General features: G+C 44.3%; 1 protein-coding gene across 1 annotated transcript in view; it reads right to left on the bottom strand.

Annotated features, from left to right (window-relative positions):
• The window catches only part of ptpn5 (protein tyrosine phosphatase non-receptor type 5), an 11,769-nt gene extending 3,688 nt beyond the window's left edge, over nucleotides 1-8,081 (bottom strand). The window contains exons 1-11 of the mRNA XM_008300658.1: nucleotides 7,812-8,081; nucleotides 6,497-6,619; nucleotides 6,267-6,362; nucleotides 5,809-6,071; nucleotides 5,472-5,664; nucleotides 4,926-5,010; nucleotides 4,273-4,352; nucleotides 4,013-4,150; nucleotides 3,800-3,910; nucleotides 1,145-1,305; nucleotides 796-909 (exon numbers count right to left, since the gene is read on the bottom strand). Coding sequence (XP_008298880.1) covers nucleotides 796-909; nucleotides 1,145-1,305; nucleotides 3,800-3,910; nucleotides 4,013-4,150; nucleotides 4,273-4,352; nucleotides 4,926-5,010; nucleotides 5,472-5,664; nucleotides 5,809-6,071; nucleotides 6,267-6,362; nucleotides 6,497-6,619; nucleotides 7,812-8,081 — 1,634 coding nt within the window. The remainder of the gene's footprint in view (nucleotides 1-795; nucleotides 910-1,144; nucleotides 1,306-3,799; nucleotides 3,911-4,012; nucleotides 4,151-4,272; nucleotides 4,353-4,925; nucleotides 5,011-5,471; nucleotides 5,665-5,808; nucleotides 6,072-6,266; nucleotides 6,363-6,496; nucleotides 6,620-7,811) is intronic.
• Between the last annotated feature and the right edge of the window lie 5,029 nt (nucleotides 8,082-13,110).

A 13,110-nucleotide genomic window follows, 5' to 3' on the forward strand; every position in this document is an offset into this window, starting at 1 on the left:
GGGAGAACATGGAGACTCCACGCAGAAAGATCCCGGGTGTCCTCACCAGGACGTGAACCGGCGACCTTCTAGCTGTGAGGCAACGGTGCTAACCACCGAGCACCGAGAATCAACATGTACAACATTTTTTCAAGTGCCCACAGGTGTTCCAAACCGTGGAAAACAAAATCTGTATATACTGTGGACATTTTAGGTCTGAGTTTCTCCTTTCTGTTCCGTGTAAACACAACCTGCAGTTCAACTGAATACGTCCTGAACTTTTGTCACATGACTGTCGCAGGTGAGTCACTCATGACTTTGTGGTTGCTCTGAGGAGCACAGATTTTTTATTTATTTTTTTAAAAATTTTTTATGGAATGTTATGAGAGCAAATAGCCTTTCTTTTTTTTTTGTAAATGTTTAAATCGGATATGTAGCATGAAGGGATTTTGATTAAATATCACAGTTTTAAGCTTAGATTTGATTAACTTTTCTGATGTAACTGTATCACTCACTACAGTTCAGCTCATTTTCATTCAGACATGTAAAAACATGAGGGAATGAAATTTGTACCCAGGTCCAAAGAATCAGATGGTTCTTTCTGTTTTTACAGTTTCTGGCTCATTTTGGTGTTTTTTTAGAAGACAACATGTCTTTCAAAGCCACTGGTGGGTTCTGAGGCTTCGATGATCACACACTCAGTAGATTCATCGCAGGATTCCTTCTGGGCTAAAGCTCTCAGCGACTCAGCTGGTGAGTTGGAACTGAATCAAGTCAAACTGCCTGAAGCAGGGATAAGCGCTAAGCGCATCTCACCTGTCCAGGCGGAGCTGGCAGGTGGTTCTCAGGATGTCGACCACACCCTCAGTCCTCAGCTGCTTGCACAGGATGGAGGTGGCGATGAAGCAGCCAGTTCGACCAATTCCAGCACTGCGGAGAAAGAATAAATTGGATGGATCTGTGAATTGATTAAAGCTGATCCCGCTAATTTGATTAAAAGCAAATCCTCCCTGCGGAAATCAGGAAGCGGGGAATTGGAAGTGGGCAACGCTGAAGTGTGCCAAGTGGATCTGTGGTTAAAAAACACAGCAGCAAGAAACCTTCTCCAATAAAAAATAACTGGTTTATTATTTAACCTGAGCTCTTTATTTGTTCAGCACTGTACCTGCAGTGGACAATTGTAGGACCACTGGAGGGCGGGGCTTCCTCTCGGGCCCTTTCCACTTCCTGTACGAGCTCCAGCAGGGGAGGAGCCTTGTCTGGAGTCTTCTGGTCGGGCCAGGAGGTGTACCAGTACTGCCGCAGGCTGCGCTCCTCGTCCCCACACTGGTGACACACAAACAGGCAACCAGGCGTGAACTACGGATGCCATCATGCTACGCACACATGTACATGAGAAAGACGCATCGAGGGGGATTTCTGATCAGCCTGTTGCTCTGCATGTGCATCCGAATTGTTACCTTGGTGTTAGTTGCTACGACAACAATAAATGCAGAGCAAGAAAAAGAAAAACAAGAGTGAGGGTTGCACAAAAAAAGAGCTTTCTCTGCCGGCTGCACTGTGCGTAATCACATCCATCAGTGTCAGCTATTCCCCGAGTGTCAGCCTGCCAATAATTATTAGTCCAATAGATAAACAAAATAACCAGAGGAGATGAATAAACAACAAGCTTTTAACACAGAGCACAGTTATGTAATGATCCCCTGGTGCTCAGTAATCAGATGAAGGCTGCATTTACTGAATTATCATGTTTGGCTCGCTAAGTGCCAATGACACCATGACCCCGAATTAAATGTAAAGCGCCCATCATGAACACATGGATGGAACCGAAAAGCACCACAACATTAAGTAACACACACACACACACACACACACACGTAGTGAGTCTGGATGCACGTTGACAATTTGACTAAAGGAAAACTTTGATTTTGGAATTTGAGGCCACAACATCATAATCTTGTGTGGTGTTTTTATTAGATATTGTAATGTCAAGTTTGAGATTATTGTCTAAATGAAGTGTTTCTACAAAATCAGCTGCAGACAGAAGTGGTGCTAAAGTCTGAAAACAGCTCGGTATCGACTGTCGTTGGTGCACAATGGTTTGTGTCCATGCAAAATACCCACATGTGAGATTTGAGCTGTCACCTCAACACAACACAGGTGATGACATTTCATTAGAGTTTCACACCACGTTTGAAAATTATTGTTAAAAAATCAACATTGACGCGTCTGTCCAGAATTTACATCCTCGTCACATCACACAGAACAAACATGCAGCAGGAGGAAAAGGTGAAGATAGAGAATCAGTGAACAAATCCTGTCCTAAAATATGGTCAGATTGTTTTTTTAAACGAATAACACACAACTTGTTGTGCCGTCCATCGTTCAGTCACATTGATGTTTGGAAAATCTGGAGTCTGATTACTGAGACATGATTGAAGATGTGGGTCAGAGGCTCAAACATTTTGCTCTTCACAAGAAGCTTGTTTTGAAGTGAACTATAGCTCTAAACTGTCTATAAATGAGATGATTGCAGTTGTTTGGATGTAGATGTATGAACTGGTTTCAGTGCAACGCTCTGTATGATTTTAAAGGGCCATTGCTTAAAAACCAAAACATATAATCCTAAAAGTGAAGAGCAGAGGGGGAAGAGTGCCACCTCTGGGAATGGACGGCTCGCCATCACTGAAGGGAAAAGAAATTCCCAAGTTTATCAAGACATCTGTTAGGATAATTTGAGGGAGGTTGTTTTAGTAGAAGCAGCAGGAAAATGACCCTAAACATAGAAGTGAATCTACTACAGAATGACTGCAAGGGTTCACTTATTGTTTCCTTCTCTGTATTTAGTCAAGACATTGTTTTGTGTCGTGTCTTAAGCATATTGTATAAATGGAACTTAGATTTTATGATCAATAAATGCAGAAAACCAACTAATTTCCAGCATCCATACACTTTTATCTCCCCAGTGTAGCTGCAAAACTAGACTACATTCATCCTCAGTTGTATTTTGTATGAAATGGCTATATTGCATTTAACATCAACACAATAAAGTATGATTGTAAACATTACATGCTAAACAATAGCATGTTAGCATTATCATTTTAAGCATGATAGCATACCGATGTTAGGATTTAACCAGCACCTCTAGCACAGCTGTAAACTCTTACGTTTGTTTTTAATCCTCTGAATCCCAAAACCCACCAGCGTGTTTGAAAAGCACGGTGTCTTTAAAAGAAAGAAGAAAACTGACTCCATTTGTAAAGGCCAGAATCCACAAAGACGGGACGAATCATCAGATTTTCAACTTTCCAACACTTCTCGAGTTCCATGAGGAAAAACAACTAAAGCTTGAATTTGTCACATTTTACTAAAATCACTTCATCCTGTACATCTCATTTAAAAATCTGTGAAAAATATATAGTTTTCGCTTTCCAAATTCCCTAAAAACTAAAAATTTTAGACTCCTCAGTGCAGCCATAAAGTCATCAGTGAATCATGTGACAACAGCTCAGAGACTTTTGGATTGAACTGCAGGCAGTGTTCATAAAATACATTTTTGAATTCTCTGTTTCCATAGAGGTTCAGGACTTTATATTGCAATGAAAAAAATGAGCCCACAGCAAGGAAAAATGTGACAGGATTAAAAATAGTTTGAGTTCTGTTTGGAGTTCAGAGGATTAATACAAGTTTTAAATCTCTGCCTTCATTGTATTAATAAATAAAGCTGAAATTGCACAACTAGAACCCAGATTTGACACTTTGTTTGCACTGCTCCTTTAACTTGTTGATTCTGTATTTACACTTCTTACGTGACATTTACCTTTAGAGTAAACACCCTCAGACTGTAGTCGTCCTCCTGGGTTACCGTGACGACGGTGATCTCGATGCCCTCGTGGGTCACAGTGTCCTCGGGCCAGTACTCGGCACATTTCTACAAGACGCAGTGGACACACAAGTTTAGATTTCTGTGTTCGTTTATCCAATAACACATTCATCATTATCATCATCATCGTCATCGTGTCTCTGCAGCGACCTCGTTCTTCTCCTCCAGGTTGGTGATCATCACTATGATCGGGCATCTCTCCTGCCACACCATCCTCCAGAAGTCTCCCACTGTGTTGACGGTGGGACCCTGGGTGGCGATGTAGGCGCGCTCCTCGCCGTCATAACCCTGCACAAACACACACACACGTCGCTGTTTGTTTGCAGTAATTAGCAAGGTGAAACTCATTGAGAGCAAATTAAATACCAGTGGCTGCATTATGGAGCATAAATACGCCGTTTTTCACTCACTTTGAGATAATTAGCATTGATATAGGTTGTAAGAAAATCATCTTCATCCTGCGACTGCAAGACGACTCGGCTGTGCGTATCTGCAGGTGGACAGAGTGAGATTAGGGATTGTAATTGAAAGAGAAAACAACACAGGAAGTAATGACTTCAGTGGTGACCACAGTACAAACGCAGCATGTCATATTCAGTTAAATTTCCTCCAGTGAGAATCTGTTGTATCTTTACAACAGACTGGATGTCACGAAACAAGTATACTGGAAATGATAATGGACAGATCAAGTGTGGAGTCATAAACGAGAAATCACAAGTCAGGATGGAGTCACGTTCTTTTTCTTGTCATCTGTGGCATCGTGTCATTTGAATAAAGTTGCATTTAAAGGTGGATTTTTACAGTCTGCTCACACTATCTGATCATTGCCCTTTAAAGCCACACTTTCTGTGCACAATTGGCTGATTTCTGCGTGCTGTGTTTATATTTTTGCTCCCTGTACATGATAGGTTCATGTATTTTTGTGTGCTGCTGAGTGATATATACGTGACGAGGATCTGAGTGGACTCAAGACGAGCATTAGAAAATGGCAGTTCTAAATATACAACTCCATGATCTGTTTTTAGTTACTGCTGCCGCTGACTCGCGCTGCAGCTGTACTCACTGGGTAAAATGGTTTTGTAGCGGTTCTTTCTCACCAGCCCGGGGTAATTGTACTCCTTGGGGTCCACAAAGTTCATGGGAGTTTCCTGCCAATGGACACAGAACAATGGGTGCAACCAAAAAATCAGTCCTTGCGAAAATGGGAAATTCCGAGCGTTGCCTTCAACAAAACGACAAAACATTAAGAAAACAACATCAAGTCGCCCGCTGCTCTTCACACTGTCTAATTGTGTGCGACTTAAAGGCTGCGGATGATGTGTGTGTGTGTGATCTCGAACGCACGTCTTTCTGCCGAGCAGACACTGGAATCCTCTGTGGGTTTTATGTATGCAAAAATGCTTGTATCCCTCCATCCTTTCGCCCACTAACAGGCAGTGGAAGAGCTTACGGGTGTGTGCAGAGCTCTGATGGGTGTTAGCGTGTGTGGGCGTGTGCATGTGTGTGTGTCAGTGTACGTCTCTTCCGGTGAGTCTCTGCTCATCTCTGTTAATCTACGGAGTGTAGGTGGGTGAGCTGCTGCTGCCGCTGCTGCCGCTGCTTCACTCACATAGAACTCAGCCTGCAGGCTCTGGTCATCCATGGCCCTTGTGTGGAGCATGGCAGGGGTCAGGGTGTGCGTTCCCTGTCGGAGGTACTCCTGGGCCGACTGGTCTCTGGGAGAGAGCTGGGCTCCGTAGCCGTAGGGCTCCGTGCAGCCCGGCGTGCACATGTCCAAGGTCAGAGAAACGTTGGAGCCTCTCCTGTGTGATTCAAGCAGACAAATGCATATAAATGCTCAGTGTGTGATATGAGAAAATGTGGATTGAAAGTGGATGAGTACAGCAATGTCTTCCTGCTGATACAGAAACAGAGCGAGTGTTTCAGCAGCATCCTCCTCCTCTAACCTCTCCTGAAGGCCCACTGGAGTGACGGTGAGGGTGGCGGCGTCTCCCTCCGTCCTGGTGTCGGTGCCGATGTCGAACACCGGGGTCTGGGGCACGGGGTCCAGGTCCAGCAGATCCTCCTGGGCGTCCGTCCACTCCGACAGGGTGAAGGAGGGCTGGCGGCTCACCGACTGACGGCGATCGCCAACTTCCCTCGACACCGTTCCTGATCCTGACGACCACAAGCCGGTGCCGTAACGCCACTTACACACCATGTGGATGACCTGAGGAGACATGGACAGGAGGCAGGAGGCAGTGAGCGGCATCTTCTGTCTTCAAACTTGCATCCATTTCCTCCTCTGTGAACAATTCAATTAACCAAGTGAGTCTTAAAGGATCCAGTCAGTTGGATTTCTTTGTGGTAAATTACAACGTGTTCCTAAGTTGTGAGATGAAGGATCTCCCCCCCAGTGTTTTACCATGACTACACAGATGGCCACACCGATGCCTGCAGTGCTGTGGACGATCCAGTTGTGCTGTTTGGTGTTCACCACCTCCCTCATCAACACCATGGACTGGCAGAGAAACAAACACAGAGAGACAGAAAGGACAAGTTAGTTAGACACAGCTGACATTGAAGCATCCTTTTTAAAAAAATTTCTCCGTCCAAAATAAACAGCTGTAGGTCACATCCAGGACTGATGCTTACGTCCATTCCGAAAATGGGCTGGCAGGGTAAGATGAAGCCAAGGTAGAAGTCGATGACCTGCAGGGCTTTGTAGATGGAGGAGAGCGGTCCATTTCCTTCCACCACGAAAAACACCCAGTACCCCTGGGAGGACAGAGAGAGAGAGAGAGAGAGAGAGAGAGGAGGCAGATTGTCACAGCTCCAGTCATTCATGCACCGGTAATCAGGTGAAAAGCAAGCGGAGAAGAAAAGAAGATGGCCTATTACACAGGCACAAAAAATATGCAAATCGACCACATGCAGTCTGGTGTCATAATCACGGCCACATTTACAAGGCTCTCTCTTTTTTTTCCCACCTATGGTAATGCTGCACCTGTCTTTTTTTTTTCTTGAATGAATCAAACATGAAGTCAGCAAAGACAAAGAAGGGACGAGGGGATGAATCCTAAAAACGTGTCCAAGTTTAGCCCCAGAACCTCCCAAGAATGTCTTTTGCAACCTTCGATAACAAACTTAGGAGATCATAAAAATGCATTAACAAAGAATAAAGCTTTGGAAAAAGAAAGGTCAAATTGAGAGAATATCTTGTTTTATTATTGCGGTTATACGAACAGCTAACTTGCTCTGATTTAACACTAAAATTTGCTTGTGGGTTTAAAAGGCATGTAATAATTAAAAAAATTACCAAAACTGCACCATTCATCAAAGCCAAAAAAAAAAAAAACAAAAAATATGCAAAACTCTCAGAGGGATGGAAAAAAAAAAACAAAAAAAATCATAAAAATCCATCAAAACCACATCACACTAAAAACTACAGCCAAAAATCAATAACCAGAAATCAATAAAAACCGCAAACAAAAAACTAAAAACAAAACAACAAACACAGCACTAATCAACAAGCACGAAACAAAAATCAAGGGACACAAAAGCAGAAACGGGTCAAACGAAAGGAAGGCAGTACACACACAGAACGGAAAAAAAAAAAGAAAACAAACTAAAAAAAAATGTAAAGAATAAAAAGCCAACAGTATCCCCACACAGTAAATAACACCCAAAAAAAATACCATACATAAAAACTCCAAAATGGTGAAACCAAACTTCTCTTTTTTCTTTTTTTGTTATGATTCACAGCATCATAACTTTGTAAAACTGCACAGAGGACATGTTTGGGTTCTCTCTACTTCTAGCCACGGTCGTTCTGTTTCCATGGACGTGCTGGACTTCATGTTGAGGTGAAAAATGAGGCCACAGTGAGTAAACATGTGACAGAAGCAAAATACGCCCAGAACCTGCTTGGGGCTCAGAGGGTTAATGCAGACACTGCAGATTTACATACCGTGACTTGGGAGACGATAAACAGGGCGGCCCAGCAGTGGATCTCGATCACCAGAGCGTAGACCTTATGAATAAACACTTCCTCTCCCTGCGGCCTTTGGCCCGCTGTGGGTCCATCTTTACATTTTGGGAGTCCATCTTTTTTAGGGGCTCTGTCGCCTATTTTTTCAGCCTTTGTGGGCTCATCGAGCCAGACGGGGTCCTCGTCGGGCCTCAGGAAGATGGAGTCCTCGGTGTGAGAACGAGTGGAGCTACTCAGCCGGCGGGTCATGATCCCCCTGTCAGACGAAGCTCCTTTGAGTTAAATGCATTTGATTATGGCGGAGATGTCCAACTCCGGTCCTCGTGAGCTACTGTCCTGCAGGTTTTAGACGTTTCCGTACTGCAACACACTCAAATGAATGGATCATTAACAGACTGGGCTGCAAGGTGGAATGGTGGTTAGCTAAGGTTAGCTATTGTTGCCTCGCCTCTAGAAAGTCACCGCTTCACTTCCTGCTGAGGACGAGGGGTCTTTCTGCGTGGAGTCTCCATGTTCTCCCCGTGCAGCGTGGGTTCTCTCCGGGTTCTCTGGCTTCCTCCCACAAGGTCAAAAACATGTTGAGGTTAATTGGTGATTCTAAATTGTCTGCAAGTGTGAATGTGAGTGTGCTTGGTTGTCTGTCTCTAAGTGTAGCCCTGTGATAGACTGGTTACCTGTCCAGGTGAACCTGCCTTCACCCTGAGTCAGCTGGGATAGACTCCAGTGAGAATTAAGCGGTGTATAGATAATGGATGGATAGATGGATGTACAGACTTGTGTAGAACTTGACAACAAGCTGTCGGAGATCCATTCATTTGAGTCAGGTGTGTTGCAGTATAGAAACAGTAGCTCCTGAGGACCGGAGTTGGAGATCCCTGGATTATGGTATCACAAGGTTTTCTGCTTTCTGACATTCATATAAGCGTGATGCATTTTCCTCCCTTTTTGTGTGACATTAAAATCTCCAAATATGCCCAAAAAGGTGTCTGGTGTTTGTTTCGCTCCTTATAAATCCAAAATCGGTTGATGTTGGGATTATTGTTTTGAGACCTTTGACCTTTGTGAGAAACAGTTAATATCCAGATACAGGTTTTCTTCCCCAATAATCCCCCCAAAAATCTTGGTAATCAATTAATTCAACCTTATCAAGACTACACGCCGATGTTCATTTCATTTACGTGCTTGCCGTGTGTTTATCATGTTGTGCGTCCGTCTGATTGAGCGCGTATATGACCGACGGGGCTGCGTTTATTCCGCGGGCCTATTCAGATGTATAGCTAAGCGGCCTGGAGTGGCTCTCATCTCCGGATCCTCTTGTCTCCCTCAGATTGGACTCTATTGTATGTGTGTGTGCGTGCATGTGTGTGTGTGTGTGTGTGTGAGAGAGAGAGAAGCTCTATTGTGGAGAGATGAGTCAGGGGTAGCGTGTTTACAGCCCTGTCCGTCACCTTGGCAACAGAGTGGCTCTCATCCCTCTCATCCGTCCTGAGCATTATCATCCGCTGACAACACACACACACACACACCTCTCTGTATCAGTCAGCAGTGTATTCAAAGCCCTTTTTTTTCCGCCCTGCACTTTTGTCCTTCAACCATTAATAAAGGTGTTTTGTACATTTGGCTGATTACCGCACGTGGTGTTGGCGCCGATGTGTGAATGCGGGGGCTTTCTGTGTGCCGCTTGCTCACATATCGCTTTTTTTTTTGTCTGAATGTGTTGCTGATGGCTAAATTTGTCACGAGCGAGTTTGGAACAAGTTTTCATCAATGACTGCCGGAGCAACAACACAGCACGGGAGCATGATTTTTTTTTTTAGTTTATTTTTCTTTCCCTTTACTGGGCTCTGACTGAAACAAACTACACAGCCGGTCACATGACTCACCTATGAGAGATGGCAGGGAACTGGTGAGGGAGTCAGATCACATGATCAATCCTGTATCCTGTGGCAACCGGTCGCTGTCAGCCATTGTGAGGCAGAGTCGGTTCTGAAGGACACACAAGACAGCAAACATCTCACGGTTTTGAATTCAAAACAAAAATGAATGAATGAAAACGGAAGTCCCGGTGTTGACCCAAAATACACCGGCCACACTGGTTAGCAATCCCCTCTAAGGACGGAGTAGCACCCCCGTCAGCTCCCAGCTGTGGCTTCATGAGCGGAGGATGGTGATGTGAGGTGACACAGTAAACTGTCAGTGTTTCTTCCCCCCTCTCTCTCTGCCTCTCTCTCTCCTCTCCTCTCCTTCCCGGGGATGATTCAAGCCAGACTAAGCAGACGCCCTCAGAAATACATTCAAATTGCTCCAGTCGAATCAGTATGCATGAAGCCGAGCCTTCCCCCTGCTCTCCACCGTCTCTCCTCCTCTCCTTCTGTGCCACTGGACCCTGTTGAACGAATGGGGTGAGCTCAGCGGAATATGAGACCACACCAGTAGCAGGAGATGTGTGTGTGAGTGTGTGTGTGTGTGAGTGCAGGTGTCGAACAGAGGGGAGTTGCTTTGATTCCTTTTCTTTCCCTCTTTGCTTGCTGTGAAGGTAGGTTTTTGAAGTGATGACGCCAGTTAGCCCGGCTCGTAGCCATGGCGATGTGCATACATACAATGTACACACACACACACACACATATATATAAACTATACACACACACATAGACACACACACACAGACATAGATTGTGTTGTATAACAGGAAGTTCAGCGTGCTTCCATTTTTAAACAATAGGTGGACAGGTAGAGGAGTGGATGGAGGGATGAATGGGAGGGGGGAAAAAAAAGCAATTCTTTTTTGTGTGAAGGTTGTCTGAAGCAATGACGCAGTGAGGTTGGCGTTTTGGTAACTGTGGCAACCAACATACTGTAGTGCACACACACACACACACACACACACACACACCCAGAGACTTTGGCAGACACACTGCATGAAAAATGAAAAACACAAACATACATCTGCACTGGGAGAGCAGTGACAATATTCACGTTTGTCTAAAAAAAAAAAAAAGAGAGAGGGGAAAAAAAAATTCTGCCTCTCTTTGCTTTTATTCTTTGAGGTAAATATCTCTGTTGCCTCGGCTGCTGAGAGTCTGTTTGGTGACTTTTCTGGTACATTTAGGAGGAATCGCTGCTAGGATTTTAGAATTACTGGGTTCACAAGGCCCAGAAAATGTTTTTAAAAAATTATTACCTATTCAATTTTGTTATCTATGTTTTATTTCCTGACATGCTGTGTCGAAGCATTTTCTCACCGAGAAGAATTCTAATAAAGAAACAATTAATATTTTTGTAATTGTGAGCTTAAAGGCAGAAAATAGTGAAATCACAACACTGACCTTCTCACAGTTTTACATCTACTATCATTGATGCTCTGATCTTTTAACAGCATCAGACTGAGGCTCTTCTCCACGTTCAGGCTGCTCTTGCATGATTTCCCTCCAAATTAAGCCCGACTCGGCAGACGTATTTGGTAATTTTCTCGGCATCTCCAAAGTTCCCTGGCGTTGAACGGTTGCACCCTGAAAGCTGCCTGTTACATCTTCTGCACAACGTCGCTGCTGATAGTCGAGGAGCTCACAATGAATATTAAAGGTGTTACTCAAAATTACACAAAAAGCGGAGAGCCTCGCTGCCGACAAGCTGATTATCGTAATGGAGGGAATTAGTTCGACTTAAATAGAAAATGAAACGCGGTTTAATCAGCGGTGAGCTCAGGGTAAACGGATGCAAATAAGTCAAACCTGACAGCTGATTCAGGCTCATTCTTCGCTGAAGGTCTACTGTCCTTGGATCCTTACAAACGCCACCCCCTCAGTCTTCAAATAGAGTATAGGCATAGTGTTTCCATTGATCTGCATCCATTCAAGAACCCACCATCAAGCTGGGTCTAAACTGAGCCGCACAATGAGCCCCCGTGGCCTCCGTCCCACGAGGACCAGGAGTGACCGAGCGGTGCCGGTTGTCTAAATCTCCTTCCTGCAATCAGGAACAAGGGGAATTAATGTGGTGACAGCTGGCTCGTGCTTTAATGGATATTCCTGATGCTCCCGGTAGTGTCTCTGTCTGGAAAAATAATATGTTTAAATCTGCTTTTCTACTCTTACCAGATTTAGATTTGTGTGTTTTTTGTTTTTTTTTGTTTTGGTCTGGATCCACTCCTATCATTTCAGGAAAGCAACCAAAACCTCTCAGGTATGCTATGTGGCAGCGTTTCCTCTGTCCAGGTGAATCAAAGTGAATAAGGAGCGAGTATCGAGCGTGCTGCTGAAGTGCTCATGTGGCAGAGAGACGAGGTAAGAGGAAGCTCTTACTGAAAGTGATGATGAGATGGTAACGTGAGATAAAGTCACGAGGGCCAAGACCTGTCTCATCAACCTTTTCCCTCTAATACACACAAACACACACACACACACACACACAGCAAATCTTGATATTAATACACACATAGGCTCACGATGACCTTAAACTCAGATGGCCAGCAAGTCTGCAGCGTCTCTCCTGTACATCACAGCGACTGATAATCAATCAGCCCGTATTGTTTACATAGACTCCTACAATTTCCTGCAGCAGCTCCGGCAGCGTTTCAAGAAGAAAATCTCATTAACACACACACGCACACATAAACTTACAATTCAGCCTAAACTACACTGTATGAATAATTGAAATGTGCTGCATAGCAAATTGATTTACAGGCTGCTGAAGATAAATCTGGATTCCCGGTGACAAAAGGATTGTGTTACATGATTGCACTGCATCAAAACACCAGTGCAGGAATGGCATTCTCTGGCAGTCATTCATACTAAGACAAAACACCATTCATATCACGTACATGGCTACGGTGAGCTGGAGCGACCACACAGTGCAGAGCTGGATGGATTAGTAATGAATCACCCGGGGAGGTGGACTGTTGCATCTCTCTCTCTCCGGTAACTCCCACATTGTCACATAGACATGATACATCACAGAGGAAATCAAGCTTTGAGTAATTACAGAGAGGGAAAATACACAGTTAACAGCAGCATCGAAGAACCAACCTGTTGGCAAACGATCAGCTTTGACAATCTGAGAACAAACACGTACACGGGCTACATCACACGTCCCTACCTTTTTCTCTTTTTCTTTTTTTTTTTACAGCCAAGAAAAAGCACAGCAGCCATATAAACCGTGGAGGCTTTGCTGAAGGAATTGGTATTCACCTCATGTCGCACAGCCACGAAGGGGGGAAAAAAGAGGGAGAGACGGGAGGAGGAGGAGGAGGAGGAGAGGAGGGCTGGAACAGTCACTCACC

This window comes from Stegastes partitus, unplaced genomic scaffold (genome assembly GCF_000690725.1).
Source record: "Stegastes partitus isolate 25-593 unplaced genomic scaffold, Stegastes_partitus-1.0.2 Scaffold1572, whole genome shotgun sequence".
Lineage (NCBI taxonomy): Eukaryota > Metazoa > Chordata > Actinopteri > Pomacentridae > Stegastes > Stegastes partitus.